Below are 23,105 nucleotides of genomic sequence, written 5' to 3'. Positions count from 1 at the left end.
CTTGCCTGTCAGATTCATGGCTCTGTCCCCATTCCTGGCTGGCACATGTGGGCCATCCTAACAGATGGGTGGGGGGAGCCTGCAGGAGCGTCAGTGGGCTCATGGTCACTGCCTTCCATGATCTGTAGGGCAGGGAGAGAGCTGGCTCCTCCCATGCAGCAGCACCCAGGGGCGGAACCACAAACCATGGTGACATGCTCCTAAGAGGACTGCTATAGGAAGACAGCTCTAAGAACCAGGGCTCCCTCCGGGCATGCAGGAGTTCCTGCGCAGGTCCAGTCGGCCTGGGCTGCTGGGGAGGTCACGCCCAAGATGGATGGACAATGAGTTCTGGGCTCTGTCCCGTAGACCTCCACCAAAAACACGGTTCTCTGCCTGCACCCCTCGTTCCTCGTTCTGGGCAGAAGGCTGCTTTCTGAGGGCAGATTCAGGGCTGAGGGAGCTGGCTCACTTTGAGGACTTCTTCCTAAATTGTGGGGTAGCTGAGGAATGGTCCTGCTCTGCCAGTGAGAATACTGCTCTAGTGATGCATGGCTGGGAACTGCGGGGGCAGATGCTGAATCAAAAGCCCTGGGCCCGAGTCTCTTTTTAGCTGTGTCACCCGGCACGATGCCTCCTCTCTGAGTTTCATCTTCCTCCCTTACAGAATGGGTTCAGCACAGCCTTCATCTACTTTCCAGGATGGATGCAAGGTGGAAAAAGAATGTGTGTGAAAACGATACAGATGAAAGGGATTATAGTTAAGGCCTGGGACACTCAAGTCAACCAGATCATTTCTCTGTCAGTGTAACAGGCAGAATAACGGCTCCACCACAGATGTCCACCTCCTAATCGCCGGAAGCTGTAAATATGTTACCTTACAAGGCAAAAAGGATTTTGCAGATGTGATTAAGGATCCTGAGACTCACAGATGATCCGAGATTATCCGGTGGGCCCCATGTAATCACAAGGGTCGTTACAAGAGGGCCGCAGAAGGGTCAGAGTCAGAGAGGGAGATGTGCTAATGGAAGCAGAGGTCAGAGTGTGCGGCCCTGAGCCAAGACATGCCGCAGCCTTGAGAAGCTGGAAAAGGCAAGAGGCAGATTCTCCCCTAGAGCCTCGACAAGGAACACGGCTCTGCTGGCACCTGGACCATTTCAGACTTCTGACCTCCAGAGGCTGCAAGATAAATTTGTGTTAAGCCACTAAATATGTGGTCATTCGTTAGGGCAGAAACAGGAAACTAACACAGACAGGGTCATAGAAACACTTTCAGATCTAATTCTCTAACTCCTATTCAGAAGTCTGTCTCAGTCCATGAAAGCTTCTGTTTTTACCAGGTTAGCTCATGGCTCCCAGGCTATCATTAAGTAGGTCACTGCCTATCTGTCTCCAGTCCCAGCGGCAGAGCATGCTACAGTTGAGACACCCAACTTCAAATCCCAGCTCAATAATTTTCTAGCTGGATGACCTTGGGCTAAGTTACTTAACCTCTCCGAGTCAGTTTCTTCCATGACAAAAATGGGGAAGGGCAGCAGAGTTTTTGAGGGAATCATATGTAATTCTCATTGTGACAATTACATATGATTCCCTCGAAAACTCTTAGAGATAAATTAAATTTTAATTTCAGATAAAACAAATATTTTTTAATTTAAGTATGTCCCATATAATATTTGGGATGTGCTTACACAAAAAATATATTCATCGTTTATCTGAAATTCAAATGTAACTGGGTGTCTGTATTTTTATTTGCTAAATCTGACAACCTTAGTCTTGTCCCAGGTCACATAGCTTGTAAGCAACAGAGCTAAGCCTCCATTTCAGGCATTCAGCCCAAGGTCAATGAGCATCCTGCTGTTTCAGAGGCCCGACCATAAGTATATTCTCTGAGCTACATGGCAGTCATACTCAATCCAGTTGAGGCTTCAAAAACAAATGCCACTAAGCCTTGGACACACCTCAAAAATATCAAAAGTGATCCTGAAAATAAAATGTAAAAACAATGCACATAAAATCAAGACTGAGTATGAAATAAATGAGAGAAACTACATGCAAATAAATAATGTATATTAACTCTGCAAATTCAATTTCTAAAGATGATGTTCCTTTTATGTTTCCCTTCTGGGGATCTAAACCAACCCATAAATTCAGTGGCATTTACAAACTAAATGATAACTCACTGTACTGAAGGCTTATCATGACCTGCATAGCCTTCTAAGCATTTTATGTGTAGTAATTACTTTTTTAATAAAATTGAGATAATTCACATAAAAATTTTTTTGTAACATAAAATTCACCATTTTAAGGATACAATTTAGTGGGTTTTTTTTTAGTATTTTCACAAGATCATGCAACCATTACCACTGTTCAATTCCAGAACACTTCCATCATCCTGAAAGAAACCCTGTACCCACTAGTCACTCCCCATTCTTCCCTATCTTCTAATCCCTGAAAACCACTCATCTACTTTCTGTCTCTATGAATTTGCCTATTCTGGACATTTCCTATACATGAAGTCATACAGTACGTGGTCCTTTGTGTCTGTTTTTTTCACTTAGCATAATGTTTTCATGTATTCATTTCATTGCAAAATAATATTTTATTGTATGAAGATGTGATATTTTATTTATCAATTGTTGGAAACAGATGCTAGGTGCTGCAAAGAAAAATCAGCACTGAGTCAAAGGATCTCTCAGCAAGGCAACTTCACTTTCTGAAGAAAGGGTACTCCTTGTTGACAGTCTTGCCATGAGAGTACAATGAACAAAGGAAAGATAGGCATATTTATTCCTTACGCATTGGGTCCTTACTGCTGTGTCTGATCTCTGTTGGTTGAACCTTACAATCTAAACTAAAACCTGATTGGCTAACAACTTAAAACTTTCTAAATTGGTAAAGGCAATGGAGAACAAAGGAAAAGAGGAAGTCAAAATAAGGAAGGGAGAGGAAGATGCTTGCAAAAGGACTTAGAAAAGCAATAACATAGATATCTTGGTTAAAGTACAAGGACATAGAATATACTTACTCCTTTATACCTAATAGCTACGTAGGACAGGGATTAACAAAGAGTTACGAACAAAAAGCAAGACGGCTTTGAAGAAAGTTAGTCTTTGAAAGAGACTATTATTTTTTAAATTTATTATTATTATTCTTTAACAAGAAGGGAAACTTTGAAGAGGAACTTTTTACTTTCTACATCCATTCATCAACTGATGGGCATTGAGCTGTTTCCACTTTGTGGCTATTATGAATAATGCTGCTATGAACATTTGTGCACAAGTTTTTATATGATTACACGTCTTTAATTCTCTTGGGCATATACCTAGGAGTAGAGTTGCTGGGTCATCCAGTGACACTAGGTTTAACGTTTTTAGGAACTGCATGACTGTTTGCCACAGCAGCTGCACCATTTTGCATCCCTACCAGCAGTGTATAAGGGTTTTGATGTCTCCACATATTCACCAACACTTGTTATTATTATTATTTTTATTATAACCATCCTAGTGGGTTTGGGGGCAGTAATCTCATAGTTTTGATTTCCATTTTCTTAATGGCTAATGGTGTTGAGCATCTTTCATGTGCTTCTTAGTCACTTGTATATTTTATTTAGAGAAACATCTGTTAAAATTATTTGCCTATTTTTATTTATTTTATTTTTTGAGATGGAGTTTTGCTCTGTTGCCCAGGCTAGAGTGCAGGGCATGATCTTGGCTCACTGCAACCTCCGCCTCCCAGGTTCAAGCAATACTTATGCCTTAGCGTCTCGAGTAGCTGGGATTACAGGTGTGCACCATCACATCCAGCCAATTTTTGTCTTTTTAGTAGAGACAGTGTTTCACCATGTTGGCCAGGCTGATCTCGAACTCCTGGCCTCAAGTGATCTGCCCACCTCGGCCTCCCAAAGTGTTGGGATTACAGGAGTCAGCCACTGCATCCGACCCTTTGCCCATTTTTAAATTGAGTTGTTTGTGTTTTCATTGCTGAGTTGTAGGAGTTCTTTATAAATTTAGGACATTAAACTCTTATCAGTTTCAGAGGATGTCTGGTGGAAAAAAACTCTTATCAGATATATAATTTGTAAATATTTTCCCCCTTTCTGTGGGTTTTCTTTTTACTTTCTCAATAGTGCCCTTTGATGTATAAAATTTTACAAGTTTTGGTGAAATCCAGTGTATTTATTTTTCTTTGGTTGTTTTAGTTATGGGTGCTAACTTCCTGAACATTTACAACCACATGAGGTAGAGAATATCATTAGCATTCTCATATTACGATGAGGAAACTGAGGTAGAGAAGGGCTAAGTACCCCGCCCTGATTAAGCAGTGAGTGGGCAGCAGAGCTGGGATCTGAATACAGCATGCACACTCCGGGACCCAGGTGGGATCATCCAGGGCTCCTGTGCTCAAAATAGGGTGTGTGGGCAAGATCCTTAAATTGTCCTGCGACCTTTGAACTTTGCTCAAGCTGAGGATTGCCAGCCTGATGGTTTTCACAGCTCATTTTATTTTTATTTATTTATTTATTTATTTATTTATTTATTTTTGAGACAGTCTTGCTTTGTCTCCAGGCTGGAGTGCAGTGGCGCGATCTCAGCTCACTGCAACCTCCACCTTTCGGTTCCAAGCGATTCTCCTACCTCAGCTTCCCAACTAGCTGGGACTACAGGCACACACCACCACACCCAGCTATTTTTTTGCATTTTTAGTAGAGACAGGGTTTCACCATGTTGGCCAGGATAGTCTTGATTTCTTGACCTTATGATTCTCCTGCCTCGGCCTCCCAAAGTGCTGGGATTACAGGCGTGAGCCACCACACCTGGCCCACAGTTCATTTTATTATCATTCGTGGATTAATCTAAAGGGTCCATGGTGGGTGGGGACTGGGAGAAGGGGCACATTTCCTCAGCAACTTCCCCAAGGACCTAAAGCAGCCTCCCTGAGCTGAGGCCCTGTCTTTAGGGAGGGCTCCAAGAGAGACCTAATCTAGAGTGAGGGCAGAGGAAAGGCACCTTCCGGGGTGTCCCAGGTGTCAGGTATCTGGGAGGCAGGTGGGGCGGTCCCTGCCTGGATTAGTCAGCCACTTGAGGAATGGAGCCACTCCTGCCCGACCTGCTGGGAGAAGGCAAGGAGCACTGGTATGAGGAGTCACATAGTGTGAGTGCCCACCGCCTGGAGGCTGCCAGTTGGCCTCATGGTGCACAGCCTCCCAGCCACCCAGAAGGTGACAAGTTCTATGCTGAGCCAGAGGGAAAATTTTCTAGGAGACAAGGTTGCCTACTGAAGTTTCAGCAACACGGGGAAATGACAGGTCTCTCTCTGTCTTGTCAGGCAGCAGGAATTCCTGTTCAAGACCTATGTTCTCTGGAGCCAGCATGCCCAGGGCACTGAAGGAGTTAAGAACATGCTACCCCAAAATCTGCTGCTCTGGCTTATTGACTATTTTGAGTTAAAAGCATTTGAAAAATAGCAGGTGCAAGAAGATCATGTGAACCTTCCTTCTGCTTTTCTTTTTTCTTATTTTTTTTTTTTTAGACAGGGTCTCACTCTGTCACCCAGGCTGGAGTGCAGTGGCACGATTATAGCTCATTGCAGTCTTGACCTTCCCAGGCTCAACTGATTCTCCCACTTCAGCTTCTAAGTAGCTGGGACCACAGGTGCACTGCCACACTCAGCTATTTTTAAATTTTTTTTATAGTGATGAATGTCTCACTATATTGCCCAGGGGCTGGTCTCAAACCTCTAAGCTGAAGCAATCCTCCTGCCTCAGCCTCCTGAAGTGCTGGGATTACAGGCTTGAGCCACCACACCTAGCCTCTTCCATTTCTTAAAAGCTGTAGGTGGTCATGTGCTACAGTAGATGGCCAGCCGTGGTGGCTCATGCCTGTAATCGCAGGACTTCAGAAGGCCGAAGTGGGTGGATTACCTGAGGTCAGGAGTTTGAGACCAGCCTAACATGGTGAAACCCCATCTCTACTAAAAATACAAAAATTAACTGGGTGTGGTGGCACATGCCTGTAATCTCAGCTACTTGGGAGGCTGAGGCAGGAGAATCACTTGAACCCAGGAGGTGGAGGTTGGGGTGAGCTGAGATCACGCCATTGCACTCCAGCCTAGGCAACAAGAGCGAAACTCAACCTCAAAAAAAAAAAGAAAAAGAAAAAGAAAAAAAGCACTAATAGTAACCTCTACCACATTTTGTGGCAGGAACTGTTTGAGGCTCTTTTCATCCATTCATCATTGCAGACCTTATGACTGCCTTACAAGGAAGGCATGGTCCTGGTCCTGCTCTCAAAGGTAAATAGGTGGAGATTCATAGGGTGGGAGACTTAACTAGGGTAGCCAGCCAGTAAGGAACACTGGCCCCCTCCTAGGGGCATTGCTGTGGCAGCCCCACAACCCCACTCACACTGCAGGATCCTCATCACCATTTCACCCCAGCCCCAGCCCTGAGAAAGCAGGGAGAATGGACTGTTGCTCAGGCTGGATGTAAAATGGGAACTCTTACCCAAAAGGACAAGGCAGGGCCAACTGGCTCCGGGAGACACAGTGGCCAAGGACCACCACCCTCCTCTCACTGCCTGCACAGAGAGCCCAGCCTACGAGCCACTCTCAGACCCTGGCTGGTGCAGCGATTCTGAACATGTTTGAATGTCAGGCTCAGGGGAGCATTTTAAAAAATACAGACTCCTGGATCCAGCGATTCTGTAGATCTGAGCCGAGGCACAGGGGTGGAGGGGGGGTTGGGGCCAGAATGAGCATTTTGGAGCCTCTGACTGTTCTGATGCATAGACAAGCTTAAGAACCTGGAGTTGGTCCAACCCCCTCACCAACAGTCAGGAAAACTAGGACTCAGATGACAGACGTGTCCTTCCTAGTCGTATAGTGGGAAGTGACAGTCAAGATTCAAATTCAAATGCAGGCAGGCCTAGCCACCAACATGAGACTGCCTCTCTTGGGAGGAGAAGGCCAGCTTCAACACCAACCACATCTCTGGAGGCGGAACTAATGTCTGGGCCTGGGACTAACAGAAAAAATCCAAAGGCAAAAGATGGACTGAAATATATTAACATAGTTGAAATTTCTGGAAAACTCACTTCCAAAAAGATAAAAATCCATTAAAGATAAAAAGGATAGCATATTAGAAGCAATATTTGCAGCAAATAAAACACTTAATGTACTTGTAACACCTCTCTATCATCTATCCATCTATCTTTCATCTCTTTACCTTGACAGTCCATTCAACTCCATCAGGAAATCTTCAAGGCTGGCTAAATAAGCAAAGAACTTACATGTGCATACAACACAATTAGTAAACAAATACTTAATGGAGAATGTTTAATTTGGTCAGTAAGGCTTTAAAATGTAAATGAAAACTATATTATTATATATGTACACATTGTCAAAGTCAAAATAAAAATGGAGCGATGAATCTCTAACATTTTATTTTGGAAGCAACAATTGCAATTTGGGGCATACACACAGACTGGGTGGTCTCTGGTACAGCCAAAGAACAAAGAGATGTTTGGGGGTTTTACGAAAAGGAGACTTGTTTTTAAAGACAGTTCATTGGTGCTAGGAAGGTTTGGGGTAGCTGGCAAGTGCTGATTGGTGAGTGAAGGTGGTAGGTAAAGCTATTCTTAGAGTCTCAGCAGGTTGTTTCAATAGCCACTAGATAAAACTAGTTTCAGGTTACAATAGGCAGTTTCAGCAGCCAGGCTTGTGGGAAATTTACTCCTTGGAGCGATGTTATGTGCCCCAGGTGCTTTTTCCCCAACACATTTGACTCTGATTTAGTTGAGTATGGCAAGAATGACCCAATTTGTACAATCAGCTTTCACAATGTATACATATTTAAATTTATAGGAAAGGATTGGGAAGGATATACATGGTGGCAGAATTGTCTAATTTTCTCTGAATATCTGTTCTTTCCCCCTTAAAAAAAATTAACCAAGCACTTGTATTATGGGGGAACAGGGGGTGGAGAAGCTGCAAAATGCTCAGTTTAAAAACTACACTGCACAGCCTCCCTATGGATAAGGGTGGCCAGTTAGAAATAAAGTGATACCAGGCCAGGCACAGTGGCTCACGCCTATACCCCCAGCAATTTGGAGGCTGAGGTGAGCAGATCACCTGAGATCAAGAGTTCGAGACCAGTCTGGCCAACCAACATGGTGAAACCTTGTCTCTACTAAAAATACAGAAATTAGCTGAGCATGGTGGCTCACGTCTGTAGTCCCAGCTATTTGGGAGGCTGAGGCAGAAGAATCGCTTGAACCAGGAGGCGGAGGTTGCAGTGAACCAAGATCATGCCACTGCACTCCAGCCTGGGTAACAGAGTGAGACTCCATCTCAAAAAAACATATTTTTTTAAAGAAACAAAGAGATATCATACGGTAGGGGGGGCTTTAGGGAAAGCTCTTTAGAAAGGGGCTGATTCAACTGGGAAAAACCATGGCATTGCCCCTCCAGCCTGCTCCTTGCTGCCTGGAATGCAGGCATGATGGCTGGAGCTCCAGGGACAATATTAGTCCACGTGGAGAGCTTAGGGATGAAGCCATAAACTGAAAATGGGCTCTTCATGACTAATGAGCATGAGCCCACCATGCTAGCCCTGAAATTCGAGGTCCAGACTTCTTTTATGGGAAGAAAAATAAATCCTATCTCGTTTAAGCCTATGCTATTTTGGTTTTCTGTTATATGCAATTGAACCTAAACTTAACTGATACACACACCAAACCTCTGTGGAAGTGTAAATGCAAATTTCACGCCTTAGTTTCTATGCTATGGTCTTGCTTGCATTTATTATTTTTATCTTTTACAATAGAAATGTGTTCGAGTATTACTTGTGTAAGTGTCTGTTTTGAGTGCCAGCCCCACCACTCCCTAGCTCTGTGACCCTGTGCCGTCAATTTCTCTGAGCCTGTTTCCGCATTTGTAAAATGGGCATGACGATAATAGAACTTATCTCACTGGGTTCTTGCAGAGCTGAAATGAGCTACTGTACATAGAATTCTTGGTGCGGCGCGTGGCTTACAGCTATTGCTGTACTACATTTTGCTACCACCTAGGCACTGGTGGTGGCAGAACCAATGAGAAAAACCCAGGACATGTTGTTGAGTAAAAAAACAGGTTGCAAAACTGGCATGGGGATGTGATCACTTTTGTGAAAATTATTTTTATGTCTACATCTTTATGTATATCTATGCAGATTATACATATAGATGGATATGTATACCCAGAGATGCCTGAAGGGATGGTTGGCCAAATGTTAGTAGTGGTAATTTCTGGGTAGTAGAATTTTTGCTTTCTTCTGGATGGTTGAAAGATAGCATGTATTAACTTTTGAGCAGGAAAATAAACAAAAGAAAAACCCTTTGGAAAACACTGTTCCAGTTCTCATGCCCTGAATCATTAAAGCCTTCATACCTTTTGACCTATCTCACTCTTGAGAATTGACCTGAGGAAATAATTCAAATGAAGGAAGAAGCCATATCCACAAAAAACATGCACTACAGCAGTATTTATTGTAGGGAAACTGAGCAACCATGTAAGTGACTTACATTAGGGTAATGGTGATTAAATTATTCACTCATTGGAACATTGCGCAACAATTAGAATAAGATGATGACCATGTAGCAATGTGGAAAACTGCTTACGGCAATGAGAACTTAAAGGGGCAGAATGCAAAATTAGATCTGGGCCAGGGTCACATCTGGGTAAAAATATGGCATGCATTTAGACTAGGACTGGAAGGGAACACAGGCAAATGAAAACGATGTAATTTGTTGGGACCACTGATTTCAGCTGATCCTTTTTTCTTTTTCGTTTAGAATTCTGTCCAATATTTCTATTTTGTTGTTTCATAATAATAATTTTAAAATTGGCTTCAAAAGTCCCCTCAGGGAGAAGGGCCAGCAGGGAGAGAAAGATAAAAGGGAGATCTGGAATTCTCCCAGGAGGGGGACGTCTGAGTCAGAGGAACTCAGAGGTAATGTACAAGACATGGAAATTAGACTGAGTTCCAGCTCAGTCTTCTACCTAGATGGTCCCAGAGGTTGTATTCCCTTTGCTTTCTGACTTGGCAGTGATAATCAGATGAACCAAACAGTTGCCAAGGCAGTACTGATGATAAAGCTAGAATCAAGAATGCTCTTCAGGCTGGGCGTGGTGGCTCACGCCTGTAATCCCAGCACTTTGGGAGGCTGAGATGGGCAGATCACCTGAGGTCAGGAGTTCCGGACCAGCCTGGCCAACATGTCGAAACCCCATCTCTACTACTAAAAAAAAAAAAAAAAAATTAGCCAGGCATGGTGGCGTGCACCTGTAGTCCCAGCTACTCAGAAGTGTGAGGCAAGAGAATCACTTGAATCCAAGAGGCAGAGGTTGCAGTGAGCTGAGATTGAGCCACTGCATTCCAGCCAGGGGGACAGAGCGAGACTCCATCTCAAAAAAAAAAAAAAAAAAAATCTTTTCAAGTTGGAATCATCTAGAAAAATTGATCACGCTTGCTATTGATGAAGCTGTAGAGAAAAGAGCACTAGCAGGCTGGCAAGAGTGTGAACTGGGCAGGCTTCCTGGAGGATAGTTTGGCATTGTGTATCCAAACAAAGGATGTGCAAATCCTCAGAGTCAGCAAATCCACTTTTTGGGATTTATCCTAAACTTAAGAAAATGATCAAACCAGTGTATAAAAATATTTACATAACATGTTCATCACAGAGTGTATATATATAAAAGCAATAACTTAAAGAGTTTATATTTATCAAAAATTAAGCTGGGCACAGTGGCTCATGCCTGTGATCCCAACATTTTGGGATACTGAGGTGGGTGGATCACTTGAAGCCAGGAGTTCAAGACCAGCCTGGGCAACATAGTGAGACTGCATCTCTGTAAAAAATTTAAAAATTAGCCAGGTATGGTGGCTCATGCCTGTAATCCCAGCACTTTGGGAGCCTGAGGCAGGTGGATCACGAGGTCAGTACAAGCCTGACCAACATGGTGAAACCCTGTCTCTACTAAAAATACAAAAAGTAGCTGGGAGTGGTGGTGCATGCCTGTAGTCCCAGCTACTGAGGAGGCTGAGGCAGGAGAATCACTTGAACCTGGGAGGCAGAGGTTGCAGTGAGCCGAGATTGTGCCACTGCACTACAGCCTGGGTGACAGAGTCATACTCCGTCTCAAAGAAAAAAAAAATTAAAAATTAGCTGGGCGTGGTGGTGTGCATCTGTAGTATGAGCTACAAAGGGGTGGAGAACTGAGGTGGGAGATCACTTGAGCCTGGGAGGTTGATGTTGAATTGTTTGAACCTGGGGGGCAGAGGTTGCAGTGAGCCAAGATCGCACCATTGCACTACTCTGTCTTAAAAAAAGAAAGAAAAAAAAAGGAACTGGAGGCTGAGTGTGGTGGCTCAGACCTGTAACCCCAGTGATCCCAGCACTTTGGGAGGCAAAGGCAGGAGGATTGCTTGAGCTCAGGAGTTCAAAAGCAACCTGGGTCACATGGCAGAAACCTGTCTCTACAAAAACTTCAAAAATTAGCTTGGCGTGATGGTTCCAGCTACTCATGAGGCTAAGGTGGGAAGACTGCTTGAGCCCAGGAGGTTGAGGCTGCAGTGGGCTGTGACTGTGCACTGCACTCCACTCTAGCCTGGGTGACAGAGATGTCTAAAAAAAAAAGAAAGAAAGAAAGAAAGAAAGAAAAGAAAAGTAACTGGGAAAACTACATTTTTTGGCATAACCATGTGTTAGTAACAATGGAGACATGCTGTGATCCCAACACTGAAAAACTGGATATAGATATAAATTTACCATGGAAAGACACTCACTGCATGTTAGATAAGACAAGAAAGCTCCAAAGTAAGACGTATACTATCCCATTTTTGTAAGATTGTGTATCTAAATACATTCATTTGTATATCAGAATTTCTGCTAAGATATATGCCAGAATCTTAACAATGTCTAATCTTTGAATGGTGGGATTACAAACTGAATCAGGTAGTTTAGTCTCAATTATGGCGCAGCAACAACCGGAAAGCCTACTGGTCTACAACGGCAGAGGTTCCTTTCTCTCTGCTGTTCGTATCTCCTGTGGCTGGCTGCTCTGACCAGCTTCTTCACCCTGGGATCTGGGCTGACAAAACAGTCTCCGTGTGGACATTGCAGGTCACTGCAACAGACAGCTGAGGGACCAGCCACTGGCTCTTTCAACCAGTGCCAGGCAAGTTTCACGGCCCTTCCAGACTCAACAAGGCCGGGGCATATAATCCTCCCGAGGCCCTCAGGTGAGGTGCGTGCCAAGGAAGGGTAGCAAACGCTTTGGACGTAATACAATCTACCACACAAGTTATTTCATTCTATTATTTAAAGTTCTTTTCTTCGCAGAAGGGGGTAAGAGGAGACGTGAGTGGTCTCACAGGCATGATGCCAGCTACAAGGAGCTGGAGAGCTGATGTGGGAGGATCACTTGAGCCTAGGAGTTTGAGGCTGCAGTGAGTTGTGATCATAACGTTGCACTCCAGCCTGGGGGACAGTGAGACTCTCACCCTCCCCACCCCCAAATTTGAGAGGTCTGGACTTTGCCTAATTTAAGAGGCAAGCCACTTGACCTTGACCTACCACAAGGATAAAACAGTGATGGGACAGAAACTTCTGGATGCCCAGAAGTGTTATGCCAGGTCTTCTACTTACTGCCTATAGGACTTGAGTCAAGTTAGGGAACCTCTATGAGTGTGCCTGTCTGTAAAATGGAAACAAAAACAGCTGTCCTGTCTACTTCACACTACTCAGCAATGGGGAGGGGTGGCTCACGGGCTTTCAAATGATCAGTGCTCTACCTGCAGGCAGAAGGTTTGGTGCTTCAAGCTGCAACCACATACCCACACGTACGTCCCCAGCTTCATCACCAAGGGGCGTTGTTCACCCCCTTTACTTGTGTCCATGTAGGCCAGGTGAAAAGATGACCCAGGTCCCACAATGGGGGAGGAGAAGCCCCCTGACGATGAGCCATGGAAGGGCTGGGGCGTGAAATGAAGGACCCTCTTCCCACTTTGTCATGGGACACTGGAAATAGCCATGTCTCCCTTTCTTCCTGCTCCAGCCTCCTGGGATGGAAGGCAAGAAATGATTGTAAACAGGGGTTCCCAAAAGGGAATGATCATTAGGGCCGTGTACGAACATTGAAAAACTAGATTCCCGGGCTCCACCTCCAGGAGCTTCTGATTCATCTGGTGAGGGTAAGACCAGACTGAGTCACAGAAGGTGATCTGTGCCACCCCCACTTGGCCCTGGCTCCCACCCAGCTCCTCTGCACAGGTCTCATGAGGTGTCCCAGCAGGGAGGCCCGGATATCTCAGGTGGCGCAAGCCCTGGCAGCGGGGAGAAACCTGAGTGGTCCCAGGCTATCTGATGGTGCATCTGCCTTGGCCCCGTGCTTGCTTCTTGAATGTCAAGATCAGGGGAAGTCTCAGGAAGCAGCTCCCCAAGCAGCACGGGTCACCCCACAGGCTGCCCCAGGGCCAGGCTTTCCAGGGCAGCAGGGGCAATGGAGGTGGTAAGAAAATGGTATCCCCTGTCCTGCTCCTAGCCCCTCAGAACCAAATGTGCCCCTGGCTCCCATGACCTGCCTGCACACTGTGACTGACAAGTCTGGAATTATCTCTTTACACACCTATCAACCTGGCAGCAAGTTCCTCGAGGGCCAGGACAGGTCCTGTTCCTCCCTGCATGCCCAGTGCAGCCCCTGGCACGTCATTCGTGCTTGCTCAATATTTCATGAATAAAGGAGAGGTAGTAACACTTACCATGTTATCACAGGGTCAAAGAAGGACTGATATTCACACCCACTGGGCACATGGGAAGTGCACGTGCCTACCTGAGAGGTGGGGAGGCCCCATCCTTAGTCACCCAGCTAGAGGCTGAGCTTAGCATGCCTCATGTGGCAGTGGTACTAGATTACTTCTGGCATCATGGTACCCTGTGACATACGGTATGAAACTTACGGAGCCTCTTCCCAGGAAAATGCCCCTCCCACTCCCTCTGTCTCACACAGACAACGCACCAAGTCCAGGTTAGGAGTATCAGCCCTTCACTGGGCAGAGTGGCTCACATCTGTATCCCAGCACTTTGGGAGCTGAGGCAGAAGGACCACTTGAGCCCAGGAGTTTGAGACCAGCCTGGGAAATATAGGGAGACCCTATCTCTACAAAAAATTAAAATATTATCCAGGCATGGTGGTGTACACCTATAGTCTCAGCTACTTGGAAGGCTGAGGTGGGAGGCTCACTTGAACCCGAGAGGTCACAACTACAGCGAGCTGTGGTCATGCCATGGCATTCCAACTTCGGCGACACAGCAAGGCCCTGTCCCCGCCTCCCAAAAAGTATCAGCCCCCCAAAAAAGAAAAGCTCTTTTCTAAGAAAGACTAAAATAATCTATAATGATTGTATGTGGTTAATGAATTTATTCATTTATTTTGAGATGGAGTCTTGCTCTGTCGCCCCGACTGGAGTGCAGTGGCATGATCTCAGCTCGCTGTCAATCTCTGCCTCCCAGGTTCAGGTGATTCTCCTGCTAAGCCTCCCAGGTACCTGGGAGTACAGGTGCATGCCATCACGCCCAGCTGACTTCTGTATTTTTTTGGTAGAGATGGGGTTTCACCATGTTGGCTAGGCAGGTCTTGAACTCCTGACCTCAAGTGATCCGCCCACCTCAGTTTCCCTAAGTGCTGGGATTACAGGCATGAGCCACCGTGCCCAGCCTGATGTCTACAACTTCTAAATTATTCAGTAAAAAAAAAAAAAAATTATACACATATATCTATCTAAAGATGATGTAAATGTGGCCAAAAATTAACAATTGATGAATCTATAGGGTGCCCACAGAGTCTGGAAACATTTTACTTTTTAATTTTTTTAAAGACAGAGTTTTTCTATGTTGCCAGGCTGGTCTCAAACTCTTCAGCTCAAGTGATTCTCCCATCTCAGCCTCCCAAAGTGCTGGGATTACAGGCATGAGCCACCCTGTCTGGCCTATCATATTTTTCAATAGATTGAAGATGTCCCTGATGGCATTATGAAAATTTGCCTATTTCCAGACTTTCCAGATACATAGTAGACAAAGAATATAAGGTCTCCATTGAACTATCCTTTCATCTTTTCTGTAGGTCTGAAATCTTTCAAAATAAAATGTAGGGAGTGGAGGAAGGACCCTAGACTAAGCTTCTAGTCCTGAAATCAGGATTCCGGGCTCTAAGAAGGAGCTCAGACAAATGAGAGGACCACAGTCAAGGCAGGCTCCAGATGTGTTTATTAGGCTATTTAAGTAGAACCATGTGACCATTTCTGTAGGTAAAAGGACAAAGAAGAATTACAAACACTTTGGGTCTTTCCCGAATTCTCTCCCCTTTCTCTGGTCAACTCCACCCGCCTTCATTCGCAAGTGAAAGACACAGGGGGAAGGGAGTGGGAGAGGGGACTCAGGAGAGTCTGTGTGGCTCTTGTCACCCCAAACATATTCCGGTTGCCCAAAGATAAGAGGCAAGGCTTGCTCTGATCTTTCCCAGTCCTCAGAGTCCAGCAGGTCGCTGTGCTGGACACACATGGATCCACCAGCATACACAGTCCTTCTGTGTTCAACCTTATGGTGGAGGCTTAAAGCCTAAGAACTATATTCCTCAGCATTTCCTGCCAGCCAGGATTTGCTTTGAAGTCCACTAATGAGAGGCACTTCTAGAAACCACGATTCCTTTTCCAGCCACGGCAGGCAGTAGGCATGAGGTTCTGTAGCATCTTCTGAGCGTTTTCCTGTACATCATCTGCTTTTGTGCTGCTGGAAGCTGAGACCATCAGCAGGAGTTTTCTGTGCCTCCTGCGCGTTGCTGATTTCTGACAGTTGCTGCTGGCTTTCTCCAATTTTCACTTCTCTGTCCCTTTCAATGGTTTTATAAATACTTCATTCCTACAGTAGATCCTTCCTGCTTATATTAATAATACCTAGAAGGGACATGGTTTTCCCGATTCATCCAGCTGTCTTAGGACCTTACTCCAAAGTAAGGAAGGCTTCTCCTCGGGAGGTAACTGCCTGCAGAAAGATTTCCAAACACTTCATTCGTTGATGCCAAAAGGTAAACAGAAGCTGACGTGGGTGGTAAGCAACTCCCAGTCATGGAACACATGCCGACCTGAGAGTCCGGAGATGCTGAATGGGATGCAAGCTCCCGGACCAGAAATGTCCTCCCATCTACCTCACTGCTGCTATTCCCCTGGGGATGCCAGGGCTGGGCAATGACCACATGGAGCAGAGACAGCCCCCAACAACGGAGAAGAGATGTCTGCAGGGCCAATCCAGCCCTTAAAGCCCACCTGGTGTTACCCTGGAACACAGGAACATCTGGTCATCCTACTGGCATGGGGGAGGGGGTTCTCTGCTGCCAGGCCTCTTGGAGCTGAGGCAGAAGGGTCAGCAAGAGAGAGTCCAGCACAGCCAGACCCTCCCAGGAACACCGAAGACCCCTGGAAAACCAAGAGGCCCAAAGGTGACTACTTCATCTTACCAATTTCAAGTCCATCCCCCACCAGGGCCAAGTGCCCAGCACCCACAGGCCCCTCCTTAACCGTCAGTCTTTCTTACTTCTGGGTCTGTGAAGCTGTAGTCAGGGCTCCCTGGGATATCTCAGCCCCCTCTGCCCGGCACCCCCAACACACCTGTGATCCAGCTGCAGTAGGCCCCGCTCCAGCAGCTCCTGCACCTCCTTGTTCGCTCCAAACACGTCCCACAGGGTCAGCTGGGGCTCAAACTGCTCCCAGTGCTGGGGAAGCCAGAGGGTCAGAGGTGGGGAACTGGTCTGGCTATTCCAGGCCATGTGGCTGGGGGGTGGTGAGAGATGCGGGAGGGGCCAGTCCAGTATGGAGATTTCAGCAGCTGACATGCATGAAACCAGAACCAGGCCACTGGGACAGCAGGGAGGTGAGCACCTTCACGCCTATTCCACTGAGGCTGGAACCCATCTTCCAGCCAAGTCAGGCTTTCCTCTATTCCCCCTCTCTTCCCTCCCCTCTCAGCCACCCCCAGCCAGGGCTTTATGGCTCTGACTTTATACAGAGCAGCTCTGGGTTTGCTTGATCATTATCTACTGTGCTTCCTATGAGAGGTCTTAGTCCTCTTTAGAACATTTGGAAACCCTTTATCTATCAATTGCTTCACACAGCTCAGAAAACTGAGGTTCACAGAGGTGGAAGGATTTGTGTCCAAGGCTGCAGTAGAATGGGGCCTGGAACTTGGGTCTCTGCAGCCCTGGTCTAGGATTCTTAGCTATGCACCACACTGCCCACTGCTTCTGCCCATCGGGCCTCAGCTAGACCCAGGCCCCACTTTTAGCTGTCAATCCCACAGGAACTAGAGGTGTATATGTGTGTGTGTGTGTAGGGGGGGTGGTAGGGAGGGGGAATTGATTCTGCAAGACTTAGGAGGGAGTGGTGTGCAAGAATCCCAACTCCTTACCTGGTGAGTGATCCCCACATCAGTGCGTAGCCCCAGGGCCAAAACTTCCTCCAGCCTCAAAGAAAAATCATCAAGGAGTCTTGGAGAGGAGGCCTGTGCTCCTTCCGTTCTTCACATTCTATTCTGGGATGCGTTTAGAGGAGGCTAACAGGGATCATGCAGTATGTGGCAGGGCAGGGGCCAGGGCAAGCCAGGAAATAAAAGAAGTACAGGTGGAAGTGGTTCTGGGCAGTGGGAGCCCTGGGGGAGACCTGTGCCCTTGGATGCTCACAGCTCCAGCCCGCCCAGGGGCACACGCTTCCGGGTGCCATGGCCAAACTGCATCACCTCCTTCATCCAGTTGTCAGGCTCCAGTGTCTGGATCCGAGCCTCCCGGGTGTGGCCTCCAGCCCCCTGGGGCATAAATCGCCCATGGGCCCCTGACAACATCAACACCCACCCCCACATTAACAGCTGCTAATACTATGTGCTCACTAGATTTAAATCATGTGGTCCCTGGAGCAAATGCCTCTAACATGCTAGAAATGTAAATTCTTTTCCTTTTGTTTTTCCTTTGAGATCGGGTCTCACTATGCTGCCTAGGCTGGTCTTGGACCCCTGGGCTCAAGCGCTCTTCCCACCTCAGCTTCCCAAGTAGTGTGGATTAGAGGCACGTGACACCACCCCCTCCCTTTTTTTTCTTTTTATCATCTATCCCAAAATGCCGACACGTAAATTCTTAGGCTCATCTCCAGCCCTGTCCAATTGCAAATTCTGGAGGTGGGGCCCAGCAGCCTGGGTTTTAACAAGCCCTCTAGGAGGTTCTCACACACACCAAAGGCTGAGAACTGCAGTGCTAGGCGTGACATCAAGCCCCTTATAATTTATGCTCCACAGTTCTACAGGGAGGTATTACTTTTTGCCACATTTTACATATGAGAAAATAGGGGCCTGGAGAGGTTAATGTGGTCCAAGTTCACACAGCCACGACATTCCTCTCCTGAGTCATCCTTTCTGTAGTTGACGGGACTCACCAGGCCCAATGCCAAGGTACTGACCACACTGCCAGTAAGTCCAATTGTGGGTACTGAGCGCCCCCTGCGGGGAGGAGGAAATAGTGCAGAGTGAAGAGGGCGGGCCCGTTTCTGCTCAGAAGGGGCCCCAGGTTAGAATGTCCCACCATCTCAGGTCTGAGAGTGCCCAGTCGGGATCCTTCTCTTCAGAAGGTCACAACGCCCCGGTAACACCGCAGTCTGCCCATTCTCCACCTCCAGCCATCAGCCCCAGGACTCACATTCCGGGCAAAGTTGGAGACCTCATACTGGCGGAAGCCAGCCTCCCGAAGGACGGCCCGGCCCCTCTGGTACATCTCAGCCGCGAGCTCCGGGTCAGGGGCTGGAAGCGCACCCTGCTGTACCTGGGCAAAGAGGGCGGTGCCCCGCTCCAGGGACAGCTGGTAGAGGGAGAGGTGGTCGTCACAGTGGTGCAGCAGTTCCTGCAGCTGCCCAAGCCACGGTCCCACCTGCTGGGCCGGCAGCCCCAGCATCAAGTCCACGGACACGCGCCCGGGAAAGAGGCACCTGGCCTCTGCCAGCGTTCGCAGAGCATCGCTGGCCGAGTGCGTCCGTCCCAGCAGCCGGAGCTCAGTGTCGTCTAGGGACTGGGAAAAGAGGGTGGGTATAAGCATACCCGCAGCTCAGAAACAGCCAAGAACGCTCCACCCCACTGTAGACACAGATACAGGGAGAACACAGCATGTGGCAGGCAGCTGGAAGACGGGAGGGGGAAGGTCAAGCTGGCCCAAGAGCTGCTGTTCACGGAAGGGTCGCTATGTGCCAAGCACGTTTATGCAGTGTTTAATCTTTGTAACCCTCCAATATCAGTTCCATTTTACGGATGAGAAAACTGAGGTTCAGAGGTGTTAAGTAACTTGCCCAAGGCCATATAGTTGCAAAGTTTGACCTGGAATTTAGGGCTGTCTGACTCCAAATCCAACAGTCTTTACTTAACTTTTTTTTTTTTTTTACATGGAGTTTTGCTCTTGTTGCCCAGGCTGGAGTGCAATGGCACGATCTTGGCACGCTGCAACCTCCGCCCCCCTGGGTTCAAGCGATGCTCCTGCCTCAGCCTCCCAAGTAGCTGGGTGAGGCAGGGATTACAGACGCCTGCCACCATGCCTGGCTAATTTTTTGTATTTTTAGTAGAGATAGGGTTTCACTATGTTGGCCAGGCTGGTCTCAAACTCCAGACTTCAGGTGCTCCATCCACCTCGACCTTCCAAAGTGCTGGGATTACAGGCATGAGCCACCGCGCCTGGCCTACTTTTCATTTTTAAATAATTGTAACCTACAGAAAACTTGAAAGAAAATCATAAAAAACACCTTCATCTAGATTCACCAACATTTGTCCAGATTTGTGTCTCTTTAAACATACATGTTATTATGCTGAGTCATTTAGTAGTAAGGTATAAACCAGCACTGTCCAAAAGAACTTTCTGCAATGGTGGAAATGTTCTATAGCTGTACTGTCCAATATGATAGGTAGTACCCACATGTGGTTATTTAAATTTAACTGAATTAAACTTAATTTATCACATTGCAAATGTTACTAGTCTGTGGGTAGTGGCCACTATATTGAATAGCAGTTATAGATGTTATACTCCCTAACCTCTAAATACTTAAGTGTGTATTTCCTAAGAACAAGGACACTCTCTTACATAACCACAATCCAATTACAGAGTTCAGGAAATGCAACATTGACACAATACCATTACGTAATCCATAGTCATATTCAAATTTGGCTAATAGTCCCAATAACATCTACTGTAGTAATTTCCCCCTTCCTCCCCAGTCAGGGCCCACATTTTGCAGTCAGCAGTCTCTTTTCTCCTTTAGATTCTCAGCCTTTCTTTGTCTCTCATAACATTGACGTTTTTTAAGAATACAAGCCAGTTGTTTGTTAAAATGAAGAATTTCTAGAGATCGGCTGCACAACACTGCTTAAAGTTAACACTGCTGTACATTTAAAAATCTGTTAAGTGGGTAGATCTCATGCTATCTGTTCTTACCACAATAATTTTTTAAACGTGTCTTAATTTAGGATTACCTGATGTTTCCTCACAATCAGATTCAAGATATGCATTTTGAGGTAAGTATATCTTAGAAATGATGTGTTTCCGTCAGTATATCCCATCAGAACAAAACCCACAACCCGGAAGTCCTATGGAAATATCAGAGGTCAACCTGAGAGGAATAGGTTTCTCCCTACTTAAAAACCTTCAATGGCTCCCTATCACTACTAGGAAAAAACCCAAACTTCTTAGTAGGCACCAAAGGTTTTGGATTCTACCTTGAAGCCTTGTCTCCAGCCTCTCCAGTCACAAGGAATGACTCACAGCTCCCCTAAAACATGCCAAGCTCTTCCATGTCCTGTGTCATTCCCCACCACATGCCCCCACCTGGGGGACTCTTCCTCTTCATTCAAACATTATCTCCTCCAGGAAGTTTCAGTGATTTCATCAGACTGAGCTCCCTTCAGGCTGTACTCTGAAAGCCTTTTACAGAGACCCCCTTTACAGGCGGCGTTCACCATGCTGCAATGATCTGGTTACATGTCTGCCTCCCCCGTGTCTCCAGTCATGTGGCAAATCCTTTTTGAGCACCTACTACATGCCAGGCACTATGGTGTGTGCTTGAAATAGAAAAAGCCACGTCTGATCCCTTTCTCATGAAGTTTGTGGTCTATGACAGCAGCAGATAAGGAGTTACAAAAGTGTCACACCAGGCCCTACAGTGTCCCTGGCATCCAGAAGGAGCTCTATCAATGCTGAATGAATGAATGTGACCAAAGGGGAGAGAGCACTAAAGGGTGGGGTGTACTGGGATGGGGTAGGTGCCATGGGTTACCTGGAGGCCTATGGACAACCTGTTGACCCCTGCTGCCCCGAACTCCGCCAGCCTAGAGACTGGAGCCGAAGTGGGATTAGCCTCCAATGTGACTTCCGAGTCTGCAGGTAGGTGGGCTGTCTGTGCCACAGCCTCCAGGACAGCAGCCACTGTGTGCGGACTGGCTAGACTGGGGGTCCCCCCACCAAAGAACACAGACTCCACGCTGGAAAAAGAGGATGGAGAAATGAAAGCTGGGGGAGCCCTCTAGGATGCCTGCACCTATCCCCCATCACTCCTCCAAATAATTCCCAAAACAGCCCCTACTACCCACCGTTGCACCCCGCTGAGCCGCAGCAGTGTCTGTGCTTCGGTCACCAGACACTTCTGCATGGCAGCCTCCTCCACGCCGCGAGGGATGTACTTGTTGAAGTTGCAGTAACTGCAGCGCTTCTCGCAGTACGGCCACTGGGGGCAGTGAGTGCACGTGCGAGGTGAGAGGAGACTCCGAGCTGTCCTGGTCACTTCCAGGGTTCAGTCGCACACATCCCCATCCCCACCCCCATTCTAAGGTCCTTCCACAGAAGCTAGGACATCTAAGCCACACAACTCCTCAAGACAGGTCGCACTGGGGTTATTATAAGCACTTCAATGTGAGAAAACCGAGGCTCACTCCTTTGTTACGCTGCCTCTTCCAACCAGCAGACATCAGGAAGGAACTCAACCCAAGCTCTTTCTGGGATCATAGAATTTTCATACAATTTTCCTGAGTTATTTTCCCAACTACCGAATCAGACCATTGCTCTGTACAAAAAGTTTGTCTTGCTAAGAGGAAAACTGTTAGGAAATTTTAACCACTTGGTCCAAGTCACCGAGCTGGTGAGTAGCAGAGGCTTCAGGTTTCTGGACCAAGGCTTTTCCCTGCCAGGTCACTGGGTCCCATCCCAGACCTCATACGGGGGCACGGAAACACGGCAGGCGGGTTCATAGAGTGACAAGCCGCCAACTGGGTTTTGGACCGCCATGGTCACGGCCAAGGCTGCGGCCAAACACCGCGGGCTCCGTCCCGTCCCCCGCCCCCCACTCACGTGTACGTAAAGCGACGCCACAGTCACGGCCAAGGCTGCGGCCACACACCGCGGGCTCCGCCCCGTTCCACGCCCCCTACTCACGTGTACGTAAAGCGCCGCGCGCGGGCCCGCAGGGTCAGGACTCGGGGACCCTCCCGCTCCCTCCATGCGGCGGCGCCTCTGGGCCGCTCTGGCTGCTGCCGCCCAGCCCTGGGCCCGGGCTCCGGGAAGCGCCATGGCGCCCAGCGCGGCGCGGGGCAGGGACCCGAGCCGGAGACGCGTGCAGGGCCCACGGTGAGCGCGGAGCCGGACCCTGGGGACGCCGTGGCGGAAGGAAGAGGAGCTGCGTGACCGCGCGCCGAGAGGGCCCGGCCCGGGGCTGCGGCGCCACCTGCCGGGCTCCCGGGCGCTCACAGCGGCCGCCTGTCGGTTCTTCCCCAGGCGGTGGGACGAGCTTGCCTGCCTTTTGGCACCCTGTACCCGGGCGAGTTCCCGGACCCATCCAGGAGCTCTTAGTTCGTTCAGTCAATTCCTTGACATTTTATGTACCTGCCTCAGAACTGCGTGCTGAGGACATCCAGGTGCATAAAGCCAGATTGCAATCTGACAGGAGAGAGGCAAGGCGTATTAATACCGTGCCTGCTGGACACCAGAGCCGTGCGCTCAGTGCTGTTGTGAGGTCATCTGTTACAAGAGTGTGG

The 23,105-nt window shown here is 47.6% G+C and overlaps 1 protein-coding gene across 2 annotated transcripts; it reads right to left on the bottom strand.

The window, feature by feature from the left end:
- Positions 1-15,260: 15,260 nt before the first annotated feature.
- On the bottom strand, positions 15,261-22,664 carry RSAD1 (radical S-adenosyl methionine domain containing 1). 2 transcript variants are annotated; one of them, XM_012463523.3, is made up of 10 exons: positions 22,507-22,664; positions 21,669-21,802; positions 21,356-21,560; positions 18,745-19,110; positions 18,485-18,548; positions 17,743-17,890; positions 17,472-17,526; positions 16,676-16,779; positions 16,334-16,483; positions 15,971-16,052 (listed from the first exon to the last, which is right to left on the bottom strand). In XM_012463523.3, the coding sequence occupies exons 1-9, from the start codon at positions 22,639-22,641 to the stop codon at positions 16,366-16,368; spliced, it is 1,329 nt and encodes a 442-aa protein (XP_012318946.1). In that variant the 5' UTR covers positions 22,642-22,664; the 3' UTR covers positions 15,971-16,052; positions 16,334-16,365. The 2 variants fall into 2 exon arrangements, with proteins under 2 accessions (XP_012318948.1, XP_012318946.1); XM_012463525.3 differs by lacking the exon at positions 16,334-16,483 and having other exon boundaries at positions 15,261-16,052; positions 22,507-22,641.
- Between the last annotated feature and the right edge of the window lie 441 nt (positions 22,665-23,105).

The sequence above is a fragment of the Aotus nancymaae genome, unplaced genomic scaffold (assembly GCF_030222135.1).
Source record: "Aotus nancymaae isolate 86718 unplaced genomic scaffold, 86718_ANA_hifiasm-v0.15.2.pri h1tg000072l, whole genome shotgun sequence".
NCBI classification, from domain to species: Eukaryota; Metazoa; Chordata; class Mammalia; order Primates; family Aotidae; genus Aotus; species Aotus nancymaae.
This window is presented reverse-complemented; position numbering and strand designations above follow the sequence as displayed.